At 48.2% G+C, this 15,150-nt stretch overlaps 6 protein-coding genes across 6 annotated transcripts; all 6 read right to left on the reverse strand.

Annotated features, from left to right (window-relative positions):
- Positions 1 to 231: 231 nt before the first annotated feature.
- Positions 232 to 1,176, reverse strand: K444DRAFT_650775 (glycoside hydrolase family 62 protein; the record flags this gene model as incomplete). Its single annotated transcript, XM_024885658.1, has 1 exon — positions 232 to 1,176. One exon carries the CDS (start codon positions 1,174 to 1,176, stop codon positions 232 to 234), a length of 945 nt encoding a protein of 314 aa, XP_024741367.1.
- Positions 1,177 to 4,216: 3,040 nt separating this feature from the next.
- Positions 4,217 to 4,402, reverse strand: K444DRAFT_520906 (uncharacterized protein; the record flags this gene model as incomplete). The annotated part of the gene is made up of 1 exon (XM_024874082.1): positions 4,217 to 4,402. A coding segment is annotated over one exon (186 nt), but the record flags the coding sequence as incomplete, so codon positions are not given.
- A 1,049-nt stretch (positions 4,403 to 5,451) lies between these two features.
- Positions 5,452 to 5,823, reverse strand: K444DRAFT_625918 (uncharacterized protein; the record flags this gene model as incomplete). Its single annotated transcript, XM_024882584.1, has 1 exon — positions 5,452 to 5,823. One exon carries the CDS (start codon positions 5,821 to 5,823, stop codon positions 5,452 to 5,454), a length of 372 nt encoding a protein of 123 aa, XP_024741369.1.
- Positions 5,824 to 7,070: 1,247 nt separating this feature from the next.
- K444DRAFT_625919 (uncharacterized protein) lies at positions 7,071 to 8,560 on the reverse strand (the record flags this gene model as incomplete). The annotated part of the gene is made up of 2 exons (XM_024882585.1): positions 7,071 to 7,754; positions 8,267 to 8,560. The coding sequence occupies 2 exons, from the start codon at positions 8,558 to 8,560 to the stop codon at positions 7,071 to 7,073; spliced, it is 978 nt and encodes a 325-aa protein (XP_024741370.1).
- A 1,172-nt stretch (positions 8,561 to 9,732) lies between these two features.
- Positions 9,733 to 10,243, reverse strand: K444DRAFT_609022 (concanavalin A-like lectin/glucanase). The gene has a single exon (XM_024879497.1). It carries the CDS (start codon positions 10,194 to 10,196, stop codon positions 9,756 to 9,758), a length of 441 nt encoding a protein of 146 aa, XP_024741371.1. The 5' UTR covers positions 10,197 to 10,243; the 3' UTR covers positions 9,733 to 9,755.
- A 1,225-nt stretch (positions 10,244 to 11,468) lies between these two features.
- Positions 11,469 to 14,423, reverse strand: K444DRAFT_660432 (uncharacterized protein). The gene is made up of 2 exons (XM_024886458.1): positions 13,092 to 14,423; positions 11,469 to 12,996 (listed from the first exon to the last, which is right to left on the reverse strand). The coding sequence occupies exons 1-2, from the start codon at positions 14,301 to 14,303 to the stop codon at positions 11,668 to 11,670; spliced, it is 2,541 nt and encodes an 846-aa protein (XP_024741372.1). The 5' UTR covers positions 14,304 to 14,423; the 3' UTR covers positions 11,469 to 11,667.
- Positions 14,424 to 15,150: the final 727 nt, after the last annotated feature.

The raw sequence follows: 15,150 nt of genomic DNA on the forward strand, positions 1-15,150 counted from the left end.
GTGATACCAGGGGGTATTGATACCAGGGGGTACTGATACCGGTATTAATACCTCAGGTATCATTGCCGAGCCTGCTTCTGCACTTCGCTTCCCGCAATTTTTCCTTCCATCTACTTTCGAGTCGAGGACAATATATTTCTGAATATATTTTGCATTTCACTATCCTACAACCCTGGAGTACCCCCCCCCCCCCCCCCCCCCCCCCCCCCCCCCCCCCCCCCCCCTTCACAACTATCGCTGCAGTGTCAGCAGCCCAGGTCGGTAAGGCTGTAGGTCGTAGCTGGAGCTGCCACCAGGGGCTAGTCCCTGGAAGAGGAACTGCAGGTTGCACGGATCAATGGTCATTGTTTGGTCGGGGTTGCTGCGAATCAGATCGCCATGACTGATGTCGTTGGTCCAGGTAGCGCCGCTGTTGGCCTTGCCGGCGAAAGGCACGCTCTCACTTTTGGACTGCTGCGTCCACGTACCGCCCAGACTGGTGGCCGTGAAGGAGCGAAAGTACCGCCCGCCGCTGCCAATCGCCTCGACGATCATGAGGTATTGGTTCTGGCCCTCGACGGTGTAGACCTGAACGGCTTCGAAGAGGGCGTTCGTTGAATCGCTCAGGACCACCGTGGCTGCTGAGCCGAAGTTGCCAGGGAAGTTGCCAATTGGCATGCTGGCCCCGTAGATCTTGCCGTTGTCACCGGCGAAGAACAGGTACATGGTTGTGCTGTCGCCAATGACAGTCTGGTCGATGCAACCAGTGCTGGATGAGATGGTTCCGGAGTAGAGCGCCTGCGGTGACGACCAGCCATTCGCGTTGGTGGGATCGCTGGACGTCCGGTAGGAGAAGGCAGTCGAGCCCCATTGATAGGCAAGCACCCAGATGTTCTTGGGGGCAAAGAGGAAGAGTGTAGGAGCAACGGCGGCTGAACTCATCGAGCTCTGGCTCGCTGAAGCCATGTCTGACCAGTTTGTGAAGAGACCGAAGTTCATCGAGCCATAGCTCGCCGAGTTGTGGTCCGACGCATATACGAGATGCTGGCCTTTGTAGGGAACATGCGTGAAGTCCTTGAGCGCAACCAACCCATTCTTCGGGGTAGCCAGCGCGCTGTTGGGGGTTGCTGTCCAGCGGTACGTTGAGGGAAGAGTGCACGTCTCCGCCACAACAACCGCCGCTGTCGCTAGCAACATGATGCCTTTGGGAAGTCTCATCGTAATACTTTCTCCTTACAAGGACAGGTAGAAGGGAAGAGGCTAAGAATTTGAAGGAGGAAGCTGATGGAAGGGGGGGTCGCCGGGTTTATATACCCCGAGGCATTGCTTTCAAATTCTACTTAACTAACGTTTCACTGATATTCAATAGAACCTGTCTTATAGCAGGCACCCCCACCCGTCAAATTTATTTTTTGCCTTCAAAGCAGTACCGGGAAAGACCCCCGACCCAAGTCTTAAATTATACGACATTGTTAAGAGGTTTGGCCCTTCTGGTTTGAGATGTTCCACGAGTGGTGGTGCACGGTTAAAACAAAATAGAGCTCCTCCTGCCTCGCTTGCCCGGAAGTGACTCGGAAAATTCGGGGCCCCTGATGAATCGCCTCGGAAAGGATCCCGTAACCCGCGCATGCAAGAGATGACTAAACAACAGCAGTGCAGTATGGGAGTGTGGTGTGTGATCTTTCCGGGTCGCCCATCTCTTCGTAGCTTGGCAGATTCTCCTAGTGATGTCACATCCAGGGGTAAACAAGCTGTTTCGCTTATTTACCGAAATCGCCCAAAACACTTGCAGTCGCGTCAATACTAACCGCATTTATACTTGAAATGAAGGTAAGAGTTGTAATCAATACATATTATATATGATACAAGTCTCTTAGTAAATAAGTTTCATGTTTGGGGAAAGGTTGATTTTTTGAAATTTTTTTTGTGACTTCGGTAAATAAGCGAAATTGTCGGATCACACCAGGATGTGCTTTGATTTAATAGCCGCTTTCACTCCACGGGCTTGCTTGTTCCGTAATGCGGGGAACACCCCCGGCAAGGATCTGTAAACCTGCAACGATTCTAAAGTAATCATTAATTCCTACGCTGCGTTACTCCCGCCGGGACCTTTTTGCATGTGGATGTTCCGCGAATCACTACCCTGACTCAACCCTTGTTTTGGTCTGGGCAGGAGCAACGCAGTGGGAAAATTAATATCTGCATCAGGAATGCTACTGGGGTGCTTCTAAACCTTTGGCGAGCGGCCCGGATAGTAAACCCGATGATCGAATCTCGACCGCACTACAGGAAAAGAAACGTACGTTTCGGGATTTGCGGATCTTTGGTCCTGGTGGGAACACAACCGCGGCAATGAGAGGTAGTGGAAAGGGCAAGGGGAGCTGGAGGTATTAGAGCGGGGGAGCCCTTAGTTCTTTTCACATGACCAGACCCACCAGCCTTCGAGATTGATCCCTTAGCTCACTTGAAATCTGCTCTATCAGTGGACGGAATACAGATTTTGGGCATCAACGTGTTTCATTTTTCTCTAAGTAGTGTAAGGCTCATGCTCGCGTCTAGCAAGCCTGAAAATGCATCATCCAACTTTTAAAGATCAATCCCGTCATTTTGTGTGACCACCATAAGTCCTGTCCGTCGAGGGTGATCCTAAAGCTCGGAGTGCGTCTTTGGGTTGAAGGTATTGTCCACAGACTTTAATATCGAGTTGCTAATGTCGATGCTTCAGCTTGGTCGCATAAATTATAATCAACACCACAGCAGCCCCCCCTCCAAGGACAAGCTCGATAATACCATCGACTAGGAGGCCATCCTTTCTAAAGAGCGCTTGTGCAAAGTAAGGGTAATTTTCAAAGTTGAGTGGGGGGATCGAAAAGGTGTTTCTACCCTTAATAAATTGGGTACTGCACTGAGATGGTCGGCACTAGTCAAGGGGCTTCTGAACGCCCGTGAATCCAACGAATTTGGGACCCCAGCGTTATGCTGGTTTCTATGAATAACCAAAAGGCGTTTATGGCCCAAACTTAGCTCCAAGGAAACAACAAGCCATTCACTGGTTCTCTCATTTGCAGGCCTAGACGCAAGTGTCGCCACGGCAAATACATACTCCGAGCCATACGACTATCCCAACGATGCAAGCAGACGTTGCAATATAGATAATTGCAGCACTGCTTAGTCCTCTTTTGGAGAGCGTGCGCGGGCTATAGGTGCTTTCTGCGAAGGTCTACGTTGATGGTAAGGTCGCTGTTCCAGTCCAGATCCGAGGAAGTGAGGATGTTGGATGAGCAGTGACAGAAGTCGGATATATTGCATAGAAAGAGGTTAAGGTGATTAATAACAGAATCAAGTTCCTTGGAACTTGGCCGGAGAGTCTCATTCTGATTGTAATGTTGCCTCAGATACTTCTTTTGTTGTGGAGATAAACAGGAGGAAAGCAAAGAGAGTGGTAGTTTATTTCTTAAATAAACCCTGGACCTGATAGGAAGAGTTAAAATTCGCGAAGACGTAGTATGAATCTGAGTAATCGTCACACATGCAACCTCATTGCCTCTACCGTCGATGACTCTTCAACCAGCACCACGAGACCGAATCATATCAAGATTCAAGAACTGTGAATTGATCGCGGAGAGGGAAGAGGTGTCCTACACCCACCAAGTTTGTTCCTGTATGCTAACATCTTCGAAAGTGAATGAGCTGAGGAAACTTCCCGTTCACCGTTGCTATGTCAGAGGCACCATATCTCGTTCGCCTTTGAAGGGAGCGTCATCAGCGGAAGCACCTTTATGGATTTCTAATCAAAGCTTTCCGACGGGAGGAATAAAATGCGGAGATTATGGCAGTTAAAGCGCTTAGAGCGATCTCTCAACTTGACCACTTACGGGCACCTATGCTCACGAGATTCACTGGACCGTGTCTTTTGGTACACTGCAGCTCAACTGTATTAAAAAGTCCTTGCATATAATATAAATTTCTCGATAGAGCTCTCTTAAGCATACGTTTGCTGCCATAAACCCCAACATGGTCAAAAGTCCTCTCTCGCAGCTGCCAGGGGTATTTGTCCACTATTGAACAAGACCTCACCAATATTACATTTTACGCGATACCACTGACAAACCAAAAGTTACCGCCTATTGAGAGTCCGAGAACCATTGCAACATATAATTGAACCACCACGTACCCATGATACAACCGACAGCGAGATCATCAAAGCAAGGAAAGCCGCAATGCAGAGGTCAATCGCCTAATTCTCGTACCTCATACACTTATCGACAATAGTCGCTGTCATTGACTTGCCATTTGCTGAACACTTGATAGTGGTCGTCTTGCCGCAGTTTGGGTTGCTGTTCGAGAGAGGTCCCATCAAGACATGTGGAAGAGCAACCACCTTTTTGAATGTTCCATTGCTGGTCATACCGAAAGCAGCAAGCTCCCAAGACCGCCTCGTAGTAAGTGATGTCTCCGTGGCAGGGCCTTGCAACCGAGCAAGTAGCACGGACTGCGCAACAGGAAGTATGTTAGTAGATCGTGAGCTATTAGGTAAAATGTTCAAACAGAGACCGCAGTGCGGTGCCAGCGGCAGCTTGAAATTGATGGTTGTCTCCAAATGTCTTTTTTTTTTGTAAGATAGCTCAATTTAGTGACAAAGTCAATATAGATACAAAAACAGTATGCCCCTGCCAATCCCTGCAATATCCCTGTTTTGCTCGCATAGCATTCCTAAAACATGGGTGTACGCCCAAAGGGGAAATAACAGGAGGCCAACTCTGATTAGAATATATAAGCACCCTCTCTGGGTAAACCCTAGAACGGGTGCTTATGCAATTGAGAATTGGATTCCCTTCTAGCCCCCTTCTCCTGTACTTCGCAAGCTAATTTTTATAATTTTATCGTAAAGTAAGGCTTTCTTTTTCGGCTATCCTTTAGCCCCCGGTATACGTATAAAAGGTGGGCAAGACATATATTCCTCTGTCCCTTATTTATATTCGCTTAGGAAGTATATCCTCAAGAATATATATACGCTTCCTGTATTTAAGGCATACGTATATATACGCTCCTGTAAGGCGCCGAAGGTACCGAACGCCGTGCCCCTAGCCTATTAAGGTCCTAATATTAGTAGAGAAATAAGCTTTAGAACTCCCAGAACTAGCGCTCTGTCTAGTTCTTTTGATAATATGGGTTTGTCTTGATTGAATGATGCAATCCATGCATGGGAATCTCGATGTGTAGAAAGGGGGGAAGGAAGTAGAAATTTCAACGATCTTTGGTTGCTTAAGTACTCGTAGTTCTGACCAATAGCATCCATATGAGTGAATGAATGAAATGCAACTCCTGTTTGTAACTCCTTCCAAATCCAACAAGTTTTCTTTATAGATTCAAGCCTGTACAAGCAATACCACCAAGGCCCAGCCGACCGAACCACCCACGAGAACCAACAACGCCATCATTTCACGGCCAGTTCCTCAATCAGGCATGCCCTCACATAACCCTACACATTCCCCTCATCCCGAACTTAGAATCCCCATCACCCATATCTTTTCCCTGTTGAGCTTTGCGCTTCCGTATGTAAAGGAAGATGAGGAAAGCGGTCGTGAATGCGAGTATGATGACGATGATCACCATTTTACCGAAGCTGAATCCATCTCTCTTGGTCAGCGCTCTTGACACGGCTGGCAGCTGGGTGGGATTATCGGGATTTGCTGCTCTGACAACGAACGATGTTCTGTCCCCGCCGATTTGTGTAAGTGGAGAGTGTGGACAAGCAGTGGTAGTGTCTGTGTGCAGTCCCCAGAGGAGAAGGATCAAGCCGAGGAAGAGTTTTCTGTTCGAGAACTGAAATTGGAGCATCATCTTGATTTGCACTCGAGTAGCTCCAGTTCCGAAACACTTGGCGACAAAGAAAGGCTTTTGATAATTCAAGGCTTAGCCAGTGAAGTTGAGTGCAGAGGCTGCAGGATGAAGATGCAAATGCAATGATCTTGCCTGGGTTAATGACTTGATTTGTAGACAATGCAAATGCGAGATGTAGATGGAGATGGAGAAGACTTGAAAGCTCAATATTTTATTGCTTAAGTACTCGACGATCTTGACTCATTCCCGCGATGTCGAGTTCCAAGATCATGCAATGATTCCCATCTACTTCGTCCCGTAGTCCGACCAAGCTATTCAGAGGTAATCATGAGGAATCCGACACTCTAAATTATTGCCATGGTGCTGCATCTAGAGAAACTTATAATAGGCTACCCCAGTGATTGCCAAAATTAGAAGGACGACGATGACGATGAGAGCTACCATGGCAGGTTCACATCGCTTCTCAAGTGGTCGCAGAGCAGAAGACTGTTTGAGGAGGTTGTCAAAGTTGCTAGCTGGGCATCGATAAAGACGGATTATGTACCAGGAGTTGAGAGAGACGAGGCGGGTAGAACCCAGTGGTTGAAGAGTAAAGACCGAAGATTATGAGGGTGATACCGATGAAGACAAAGAGTTAGAGATTTGCAGTAGGAAGTTTCATGCTGAGTGTCTGTACAGAGCTGTCTTGCTTGTCCTTGGCTTTTGTTCGAGTTCGTGTAGTCTACCTTGTTTCTACCGTGTTTGGGGATGGCTCGTTTGTAAGGACCTTGCGATCGGGTTTAAAGTGGCTGGGAGGGACGAATCTTCGGCTGACGGAGAGAGACCTGGCGTCTTTGCGGAAATTAATCTCGTCAGCAAGATTAGCACCATTGGGGATGTACATATGCACATAGTAGTCACTAAGCTAAATAACTCAGGGCTCAGAAGGCGAAATCGCATCGACCGAACCCCGATTCTCCTTAAAAACCAAGCCCGATGCTGGGAGGTACACATACACTCAATCAGAATGGAGAAGGTTAGAAGTGCCAAGCCAACAATAAGGAACATGGCATCTCTGTTAATTATTCCTGACAAAGCTTTGTCAAAGTCGGAATCGGTGGAATTACGTGCTAGATACATCTTGGCTTTTGTGATGGATTTTCGCTGCGGGACTCTCGGGACTGAATGTAGTGCCGTGATGGGTTGCAGAAAATGGGAACATGGTCACAAATTGAGGGGATATTTATGGAGATCAACGAGTTCTGTACCTAAATTTTCCCTTGCCTAAATTCCCAACACCCGCAGAGTGAATCGATGCCAAACAACCGAATTCCACGCACTCCAACCACTTGACTACCCCCTGCCACAATGTTCCTAGAAAAGAAGACAAGAATCCGACAATCGAGGCGTCTCCCCTTATAGCCCTTTCCACCACCATTGTATGCCCTTCCATCACCTTTATAACCCTTTGCATCACCTTCATAGTTCTGTCCATCACCTTCGTAGACCTGCCTGTCAACATTGTACCCCTTTCCATTATCATCATATCCCTGTCCATCGCCAGCGGCAGCTTCCACTTCCAACCTTGCCTTGCGCTCCTTTGATGTGCAATAGCAGTAGATTAGAACTCCAAGGAAACCACATAGCGTGGCTACCATGACCCCAATGATTGCGAGGCCTTTTAGCAAACTCTTCGTAGTCTCCTCAGCCTTGGTGAGATCTCCATTGTCACTGCCGTTATTAGAGTCTTGACCCAGGAGCTTGACCGTCGGCGAAATTGAGGCAGGCGTGCTGGCGAGAAGCTGGCTGAAATGGAGAGAGATGTAGTCGGTTGTCCCAGTACCGGGCTTTGGAGGGAGAGTGTTGAAAGGATGGCCATTAGAATGAAGAACTGGAGCTTCATCTTGAAAGTTGACTCTTCTTGGTGAGCGCTCCGCGAGGTCTTGAAGTTGCTGATTGAGGTTGTTGATTGAATATTAGCGTAGAGAGAGTGAGCAAGTCTTAATGAGCCTTGGTGGTTGAGATTCTTGCTGTAGCGTCTTGACAGATTTGTTCTTCTGTGTGCGAGTGTGTACAATGGAAGAATGTTGTTGCAAGAAAGAGGCCTCTTCGTTTTTTTATAAAAAATAATGTCAACTTCATCCAAACTACACAGAAGACAATCACAATTCTCTCGAATTACGTTATAGTAGTTACATCAAATTTGGTATGAGTTCAATGCTTAGATTCATGCTCTGACTGTGCATTCTTCACTCCCACAGAATGAAACTTTTCGTTATCCAACAACACCCCCAGTTCCTCGTCTAAAATAATCCCAGAACTTTCTAAAGTCCCCATTCAACAGTTTCCCAGAGACAACATAATCTTCTTATCATTACACCACACTCGATTCAACTTGCGGCAGTTCCCACCCTTACAAAAGCATCATAAGTAGTTTCTTGTGCTTCCAACCGCAGTAGCACACAAACACAAAAACAAGGACGCCAATGAAGATAATGACCAAACCGACCACCTTAAGTTTGGTGTGATCATTTGGCGGATTCTGAGGAGCAGCTTCGTGGACAACATGTTGATCGTTCTTGTTATTGCTGCCATATGTACCGTTTCCACGCCAGAGCTCGATTTTGGACGAAGGAGTGGAGGAGCTAACAACAATGCCAGTCGGAGAGGTTGAAAGTTCGACCGGGCTGGCGAGAACTTGGCTGCACAGATTGAACGCTCTAGCCACGAGGATAATTAAGAGGAGATGAAGCTTCATCTCGATCTCTGCTGGTATGGATTCTTGGCTGTGGAGATCGTTCTAGGCGAAGTTTCGACTCGATTAATGTTCTGAATGAGGTATTCGATTTGGGCCGGCGTGCGGTCTTTGATGAGCTTGAGGCGAATATTCTTGCTGAATGTGGCCGACTCGAATTGCGATTTGTGACTTTTTCAAAGTTCTTGATCGAGATTCTTGTTGCTTTTGATTGAGGGTCTGATTCAGCTTTCGATCGAATTGGGTTCTAAACTCGTCGAGTACCTTGGCAGAGTTCTCAATGGAATTCTTGATACGCTCAGTCTACAGTAAAAAAAAATGATGCTAAAAATCAAAGACTTGTATTACCTTAAATAGAACAACCTCATCTGAACAAAGACATGTCTGTACTGCCAGTGTGTGAATGATACGTGGTATTAGTGCTATGATTAAGAGGGGAAATATTTCAGATGGCCCACTGCGTTGACAAATGTTCTGAAATGCAATCTTGAGGAGGCAAAAGATTGCCAGGAGCACCAATGCTACAGACTGTCTATTTCTCAGAATTTCCACCCTTTCTATCGAATATTGTACATCCAAACCAGTCCCCTTTCAAACCTCAAAGACGACTCCATCCTCACCGGGGCCTCGTGCTGCTCATTTATTCCGCCACGCCAAACCCTCGCGGCCTCGCCCACAACAATAGTGAGAATGGCGAAAGAGAGCAACATGGCGATTGCAATGGCAATACCTTGTAGATCTCGAGCTAGATCCTGACCAGTAGTTACCGAGGTTGGGCTTGCCATCTTGTTGTTGTCTGTGACATTCGCTGGAAGCCGCCCAAAGAGATGAAGTCTTGCCAAGAAGACATGCTCTGGGCGACTGTTGGAAAGCTGGTGGTTGAAGAGAGGGAAGGAAGAAAATTGGCGAAGAGCTTTTGTGTAGGCTTTGACTGCCATGAGTATCGTGACTTTAAAAAGGACAAGTTGAAGTTTCATTTTGTATCCTTTTAGTCGTTAAGTTCTTCGTGCTTTTATCCTCGAGTATGAGAGATTTGAAAGCTAAGAATCTTCCGGAGCAGAGTCTCAAATAGCACAATCATACTTCCCCAGAACCTAACTGTATACCAGTCCGCTACCGGCAACTTGTGAGTCATGTCTCAAGCGATGTGTGGGGCTTTGACTGAATGTTTTGAATGTTGCTTTCTATTTCTCTCTGTCTAGTGTGATTTCCAAAACACTACCACCTCCTCATTATTCACGATATTGACCCCCGTCAACTGTCCCCCAGAATCCCCAATCTCAATTATCGTCGCCCCTTCGACACCAACCCTTTGCTGCTCCGTCGTCGCCACACAATTCGTAAACGCAACTGTGCCGAAATCCGCGAATGACACCAACTGATTATTGACCTCGAAATCCTCCACAATCCACTCCGCATTCTGGCCTCCAAGCGCATACGTTGAGCTCAGATCAATGTACGCTTGGTCTCCTGTCGTGATGTTCTCGATTATTGCAGTGCCTTCGGTGCTGCTCGAGGCAATTACAGTCATGCTGACTTCATCACCGGCATTGATAGCGATGTCAAAAGTGTATGAATAATCTGGAAACCACTCATACCACGCATCGAACGAAACTGATCCATCAGCCGCAACATTCATATCAATTCCAGTCTGCAAAATCGCGTTGCTGTACGTATCGCCGTCAATCCCAACCCACACAGCTGCGGCAAACGATTCGCCCGTGCCCATCCCGTTTGGCGGAATTGATGGTGTAGGGACTTTGATAGCACCGGAGACGGCATTGAATGTTTGGCCTGTAGGAGGGGCTTTGATGACGGCGCCACCCCAGTTAGAACTGTAGTCTGTGTGAGATGTGGTGGCTCCTTTTGATTTGGATTGTTTAGTTGAGATTTTCTTGGGCAGAGATTGGAGATTTCGACTATTTTGCGTTGCGTTTGTGTTTGTGTTTGCGGATGTAGTTGTATTTGCGATTGCCCTGAGATTCTGGGGAACTTGCCGTCGTGAATTCCGTGATGTGCGGGGTGCTACGAGAGATGTGGCGCAGAGGAGAAAGGAGCTAATGAGGGCGAGGGAGAGCTTCATTATTAGATGTATAGGCCTGAATGACGGAAATTGAAGACTGAAATGGATGTAATGAACGATATAATGTAGAGACCGACGACGAGGTGCTCAAGCAGAATGAATGACCTGAGTACTCGATGGGAGAGTAGAGACTGTGGTGGGTGGAGACCGTGAAGCACTGTGACTTGAAAACGGAACAACAGGAGGAGTTACTTCCCTTCATAAACACAACCCCTCATAGAGAATCATCCAGCACTGCATGAATGTACTTCCTTTCCCACACACATGGCTTGGTATTCATCTCAGCATAAAACAATCCTTTTGTTCATAAGCCCCCGCTCAGAGCCTCCTTCACTCGTTTCCCCTGTCATTCTTGCCTGAGCATGATGAAGGCATGCATATCCGCCAACGAAAGCCGTGCCCCGCAGTGGAGATACAGGATCTAAATCCCACACGTCTCAGTCCTCTGAGATGAACTCTTCCGAAGAGGTATGCGGCTGCCCCACTGTCCTGCCCCTTTCAATCAGCAAACACTGTTTTCTTAGCACTTACTAATCAGTGCATGAATCATAATCAGATGAACTGGACAAATGCATGAAAGACTTTACGGGCACGTCCCTGGATCAGCGACTGACAGGTGAACGGAGTAGGCTGTGTGGATGAACTCAGGGCGCCAACCTGCCTATCAGGTGCAGGGGCTGAAAATAGCTTGTTACAGAGTTTAGCGAGGCGTGCACAGCCCCTGGGCAAGGGGCTACCACTATCTACCCCTCAAAGCGGTACTACATTACACATGATTTTTCATTCTGAATCTGAAAGTATCTCTGTAGTCGACACTTGGGGTCCTATGGCGAAACGAACTGTCTATGAACAAGAGTCCACAGTTCTTGTTTCACATCAGGGCTGGTCTGGCGGTCTTTCTAGACTTTCACTGTTTTGGGGAACGGGAGACAGCTATCCGCCGACCTTGAACAAGTTGGTCGACGATCCAGTTGTTCTTTCTGTGCTTGGAACGTTTCTTGAAGTTCTGTCTCTTCTTTTATTGAGATCAGGTCTCTGGCAAGGCGCCGTATATCATCCCAGCTCTCGCCATCGGCATCTGCAGCATCTGATTCCTCCCCAACACCATCTCCAAATGCCCTTCACTTGCTTCCCTCACCGCAACTGGTTCATTCCACGTCCTGCTCTCACTGATACCCGCGCAAGTATTGTGCAACTTCTCACTTGGACCCGAGTTCACCGCCAGCGCAAAGAACTCCGGAATCGTTTCCCACGCTCCAGGAAGTCCTCGATCCTTCCACATGATTTCCCTCAAAACGTACGCCATGTGGGCAATAGCCACAACCAGATGCACGAGGAGTACAGAGATCCCGAATTGTGTAGTTCGGCTTCCCCCCCAGTGGTAGCCGTACCCATATCGCTGAAACGTGGGGTTCAGTCGTAGCCACTTCTCTGTATCTGCGATGTTTGTCGTGTTAAGTGGCTCATCTTCACCACCAGTTGCACTTGTGAACACAAACCGGCCTTGAAGGGTTCCGTCTGCTGTTTTATTTGGGAGCAGGAAGAAAGGCGCGCTGAATGGATAGGAGCCATCTCCTACATTGCGAGCCAATCCGTCCGTCACGACTCCGGCGAGGACGGTACTGACGAGTTTTGCTCGTTGTCTTCGAGCAACGTCATCTGTTACGACCACTCCGGCCACACCTGGTATTGGCGCTTTGAAGATCACGCCGTTTGGGATGTAGTTGCTGTCGTTGTAAATGAAGCGTTGGTAAATCCCTAGGAGGGCTGGGAGGTTCCCCGTAATAAAGGCAATTGGTTGGTTGATTGCATTCGCGTACTCGATGTCAATTGTGGTGTTGATCGATTGCCTTCCAGAGGACGCATCGACAGGAGTGTCAAGGCATGTGTCAGACATACTGCCGCGGATACCATAAGAGACCTGGTCATTGACGGTTGGTTCGTAAAAAGCATCGACTGGGATCCATGATGAATATATGCTGCATGCAAGATTCTCGGTGGTTTGGACCCAAGCACCGTTGATGTTTTCGATCAGAGGAAGTGCCAGAACGGCACCAAGAGACGGCGATTCCGGGCCAGTGCCGGGTATCTCAACAAAGGTGAAATTTGATGCGTTTTGTGGACGGCTGTATTTGTATGCCCAGTCTGGGACCTGGATGGGACTTGCTCCCCCAAATGATGGGAACACCATGTTAGTTTGATTTTCTGGATTCTCGGGGTCGAAGTTATAATTCGAGTATGAATTGCACATTGATTCAACTCGGGGTGCAAAGATCGGCGTTTCGGAGTCGATGTTGATATGCGGTTGAGCAGCTTCCAAGGCAATGCCGTGGAAGTTTTGCTGAGCGAATATCCACTGTGGGTTGTCAGTATTGTGAAACTTAAGCAAAGGCGTTGGAATAATGTCGAACAAACACACTAGAGAATGAAGAGTGTTTGGAGAGGACGCACATAAGACGTCAAGGCACCACTTATGAACGAATTGAGAGACACCGCAGATGCTCGTCCATCGAAAGTGCTATTGCAGCTCTGAGCAGATAGAACTCTCCTCGTGGCCCCCGTCGCATCAGGAAAAGTGATATTCGCACCCGTGTCAGTATCTGTAAATAACAACCCACCAGCCCAGCCGTACGTATCTCTGAAGCCTCCAACCGGGCAAATTTCTTGCTCTGGATCCGAATTCGGGTCATTGCAAGGTATTCCACTGTTCGGGGCATTGAGACTGGCAGCACTGAGTGTTTTTGGCCAGAGCTCAGTGCTGACGTTCCAGACGTAGTATGGCACTAATGGGGTGACGAATGGACGAGGAAGGTCGAAGTAGTTTAGAGTCGGTATGACGGCAATCGCTGAAGACGGACCCGCAAGTGTAACAAGTATTGTTGAGAACAGTGAAAGCAGCCAGAAATGCATATAAGGGAGTCCCTTGCCAGTAGAAGGGCCCACTGACCACAAGAATGACCAAAATGATTTCCGACGCAGGAACTGAGCAGAGCTAAGTTCGAAAGCATTGGCTATCATTCCAAGAGGTAGGCCTGATCGTCCAGTTAGTTGCGCTTGGATCGCGTGAAGTACAAGTGCTGATACTGACGCCAGTATCAGCAGTTCATGGAGTTTCGCAGCCAGTTGGAGGAAGTTCAGTGCTCCGCCTTGTGTGAGGCCAAATGCAACCGGCTCGTCTGGCGGTCGAAGATCCATCCAGTACACATTTCTGAAGCTGAGCTGGCACACTGCCAGAGTGACGAATACTGCAATTATGTGCGGTACCAGTTTCTTCCAGTTTCCTCGCAGTCCTCGTTTGATTGCCACTTTTGGCGCCTCGCCATAGGGTATCACGACATTGTCGGGTGGAAAGATGTCTGAGCAAGAACGGAACCCCCTGAATTCGACTGAGACCAAGGGAGCATCTTTGGTGTCTTTACTATCCGGTGGCGAGATATCTGTGGAATGTTTCAGTGAAGTGTAGTCATTGCCATGCACCCCTCTCGGCCAGCGGTTGGGTGCGAAAGGAATCGAGGACAGCTCGGTTTCACCGGCCGTGGGAGCGCCTCTTGGGCTTGGTGAAGGCTGCACGATACGGCTGTCGATTGTTCTCTGCCACGCCGTGCCATCGTCAGGAATGAAACTCATCGGGCGAGGCTTCCTTTGAGTTGAAGAATGGAACATGATTGCCAGAATCAGAACATTGAAGTCAAGGAGAGAGAGGATGCAGGAAGATCAATAGAGGTTGTAGTACTCCCCCCCCTAAATAAATGTAATAGTGGGTCCCCCCAAAACCAGCCTGGCACGGTCCAGTTGCCATACCAAAAAACCCCTGCACTTGGACCCACTGTTACATTTAATTAGGGGGGGGGGAGAGAGTATAGGCAGAAACATTGCAACCGCAAAACACAAAATACGCAGGTGCAGGCCCTAATGTTTGTTACACCGCCTTGAGTTCTGCTAAGCAAAAGTCGGCTACAGCGCATTGTTACAGGGCATTTCAGCGCAACCCGCAAAGGCGGTGTAACAAACATTAGAGCCTGCACCTGCGTAAGGATTATTATTCTCCTTCCAACCCTGGCCAGACTTCAGCCAGGACAGTCCCTTCGCGTCTCAACCTTCAGCCCTGGGGAAAGAACCATGAGCCTGTCGGCCGATGACGCCACAGGCGCTACTATTCAGGGGAATGGTCGCAACAGCACGGGCGCTGAGCGGTCGCTGAACAATCACAGTAAGCACTAACTTGCCCTGAAACACCACCGGCGAGACCCAAAATACCTCCCTATCTGCGCTTCCTACCTGGATGATCATTGATCCCATGCAGGTTGTCGAAACCTCAGAGGGCTATCCGCAGAAGATTAATTAATCGAATGACCACGCTCCTCTACCAATGAAAGCGCTGGGGTCCTTTGTATCGAAAGGTGGTAAGCAGGGTCCACCTCCACAAGCATTGTGACTATCTTCGCTAGAATAGATTCCTATCTATCTATCCTCGAACAACTTTTCCTTCGAACTCTCAGAGCTCGGTTCT

The sequence above is a fragment of the Hyaloscypha bicolor genome (genome assembly GCF_002865645.1).
Source record: "Hyaloscypha bicolor E unplaced genomic scaffold K444scaffold_24, whole genome shotgun sequence".
Classification (NCBI taxonomy): domain Eukaryota; kingdom Fungi; phylum Ascomycota; class Leotiomycetes; order Helotiales; family Hyaloscyphaceae; genus Hyaloscypha; species Hyaloscypha bicolor.

What these genes read in the sequence shown, in the direction of transcription:
- K444DRAFT_609022 (XM_024879497.1), bottom strand. Translation starts at nt 10,196, where the DNA reads ATGAATGTTGCGGCTGATGGATCAGTTTCGTTCGATGCGTGGTATGAG.
- K444DRAFT_660432 (XM_024886458.1), bottom strand. Translation starts at nt 14,303, where the DNA reads ATGTTCCATTCTTCAACTCAAAGGAAGCCTCGCCCGATGAGTTTCATT. An exon ending in GTGGTGCCTTGACGTCTTAT is followed by an intron (nt 12,997 to 13,091) that starts GTGCGTCCTCTC and finishes GACAACCCACAG; the next exon opens with TGGATATTCGCTCAGCAAAA.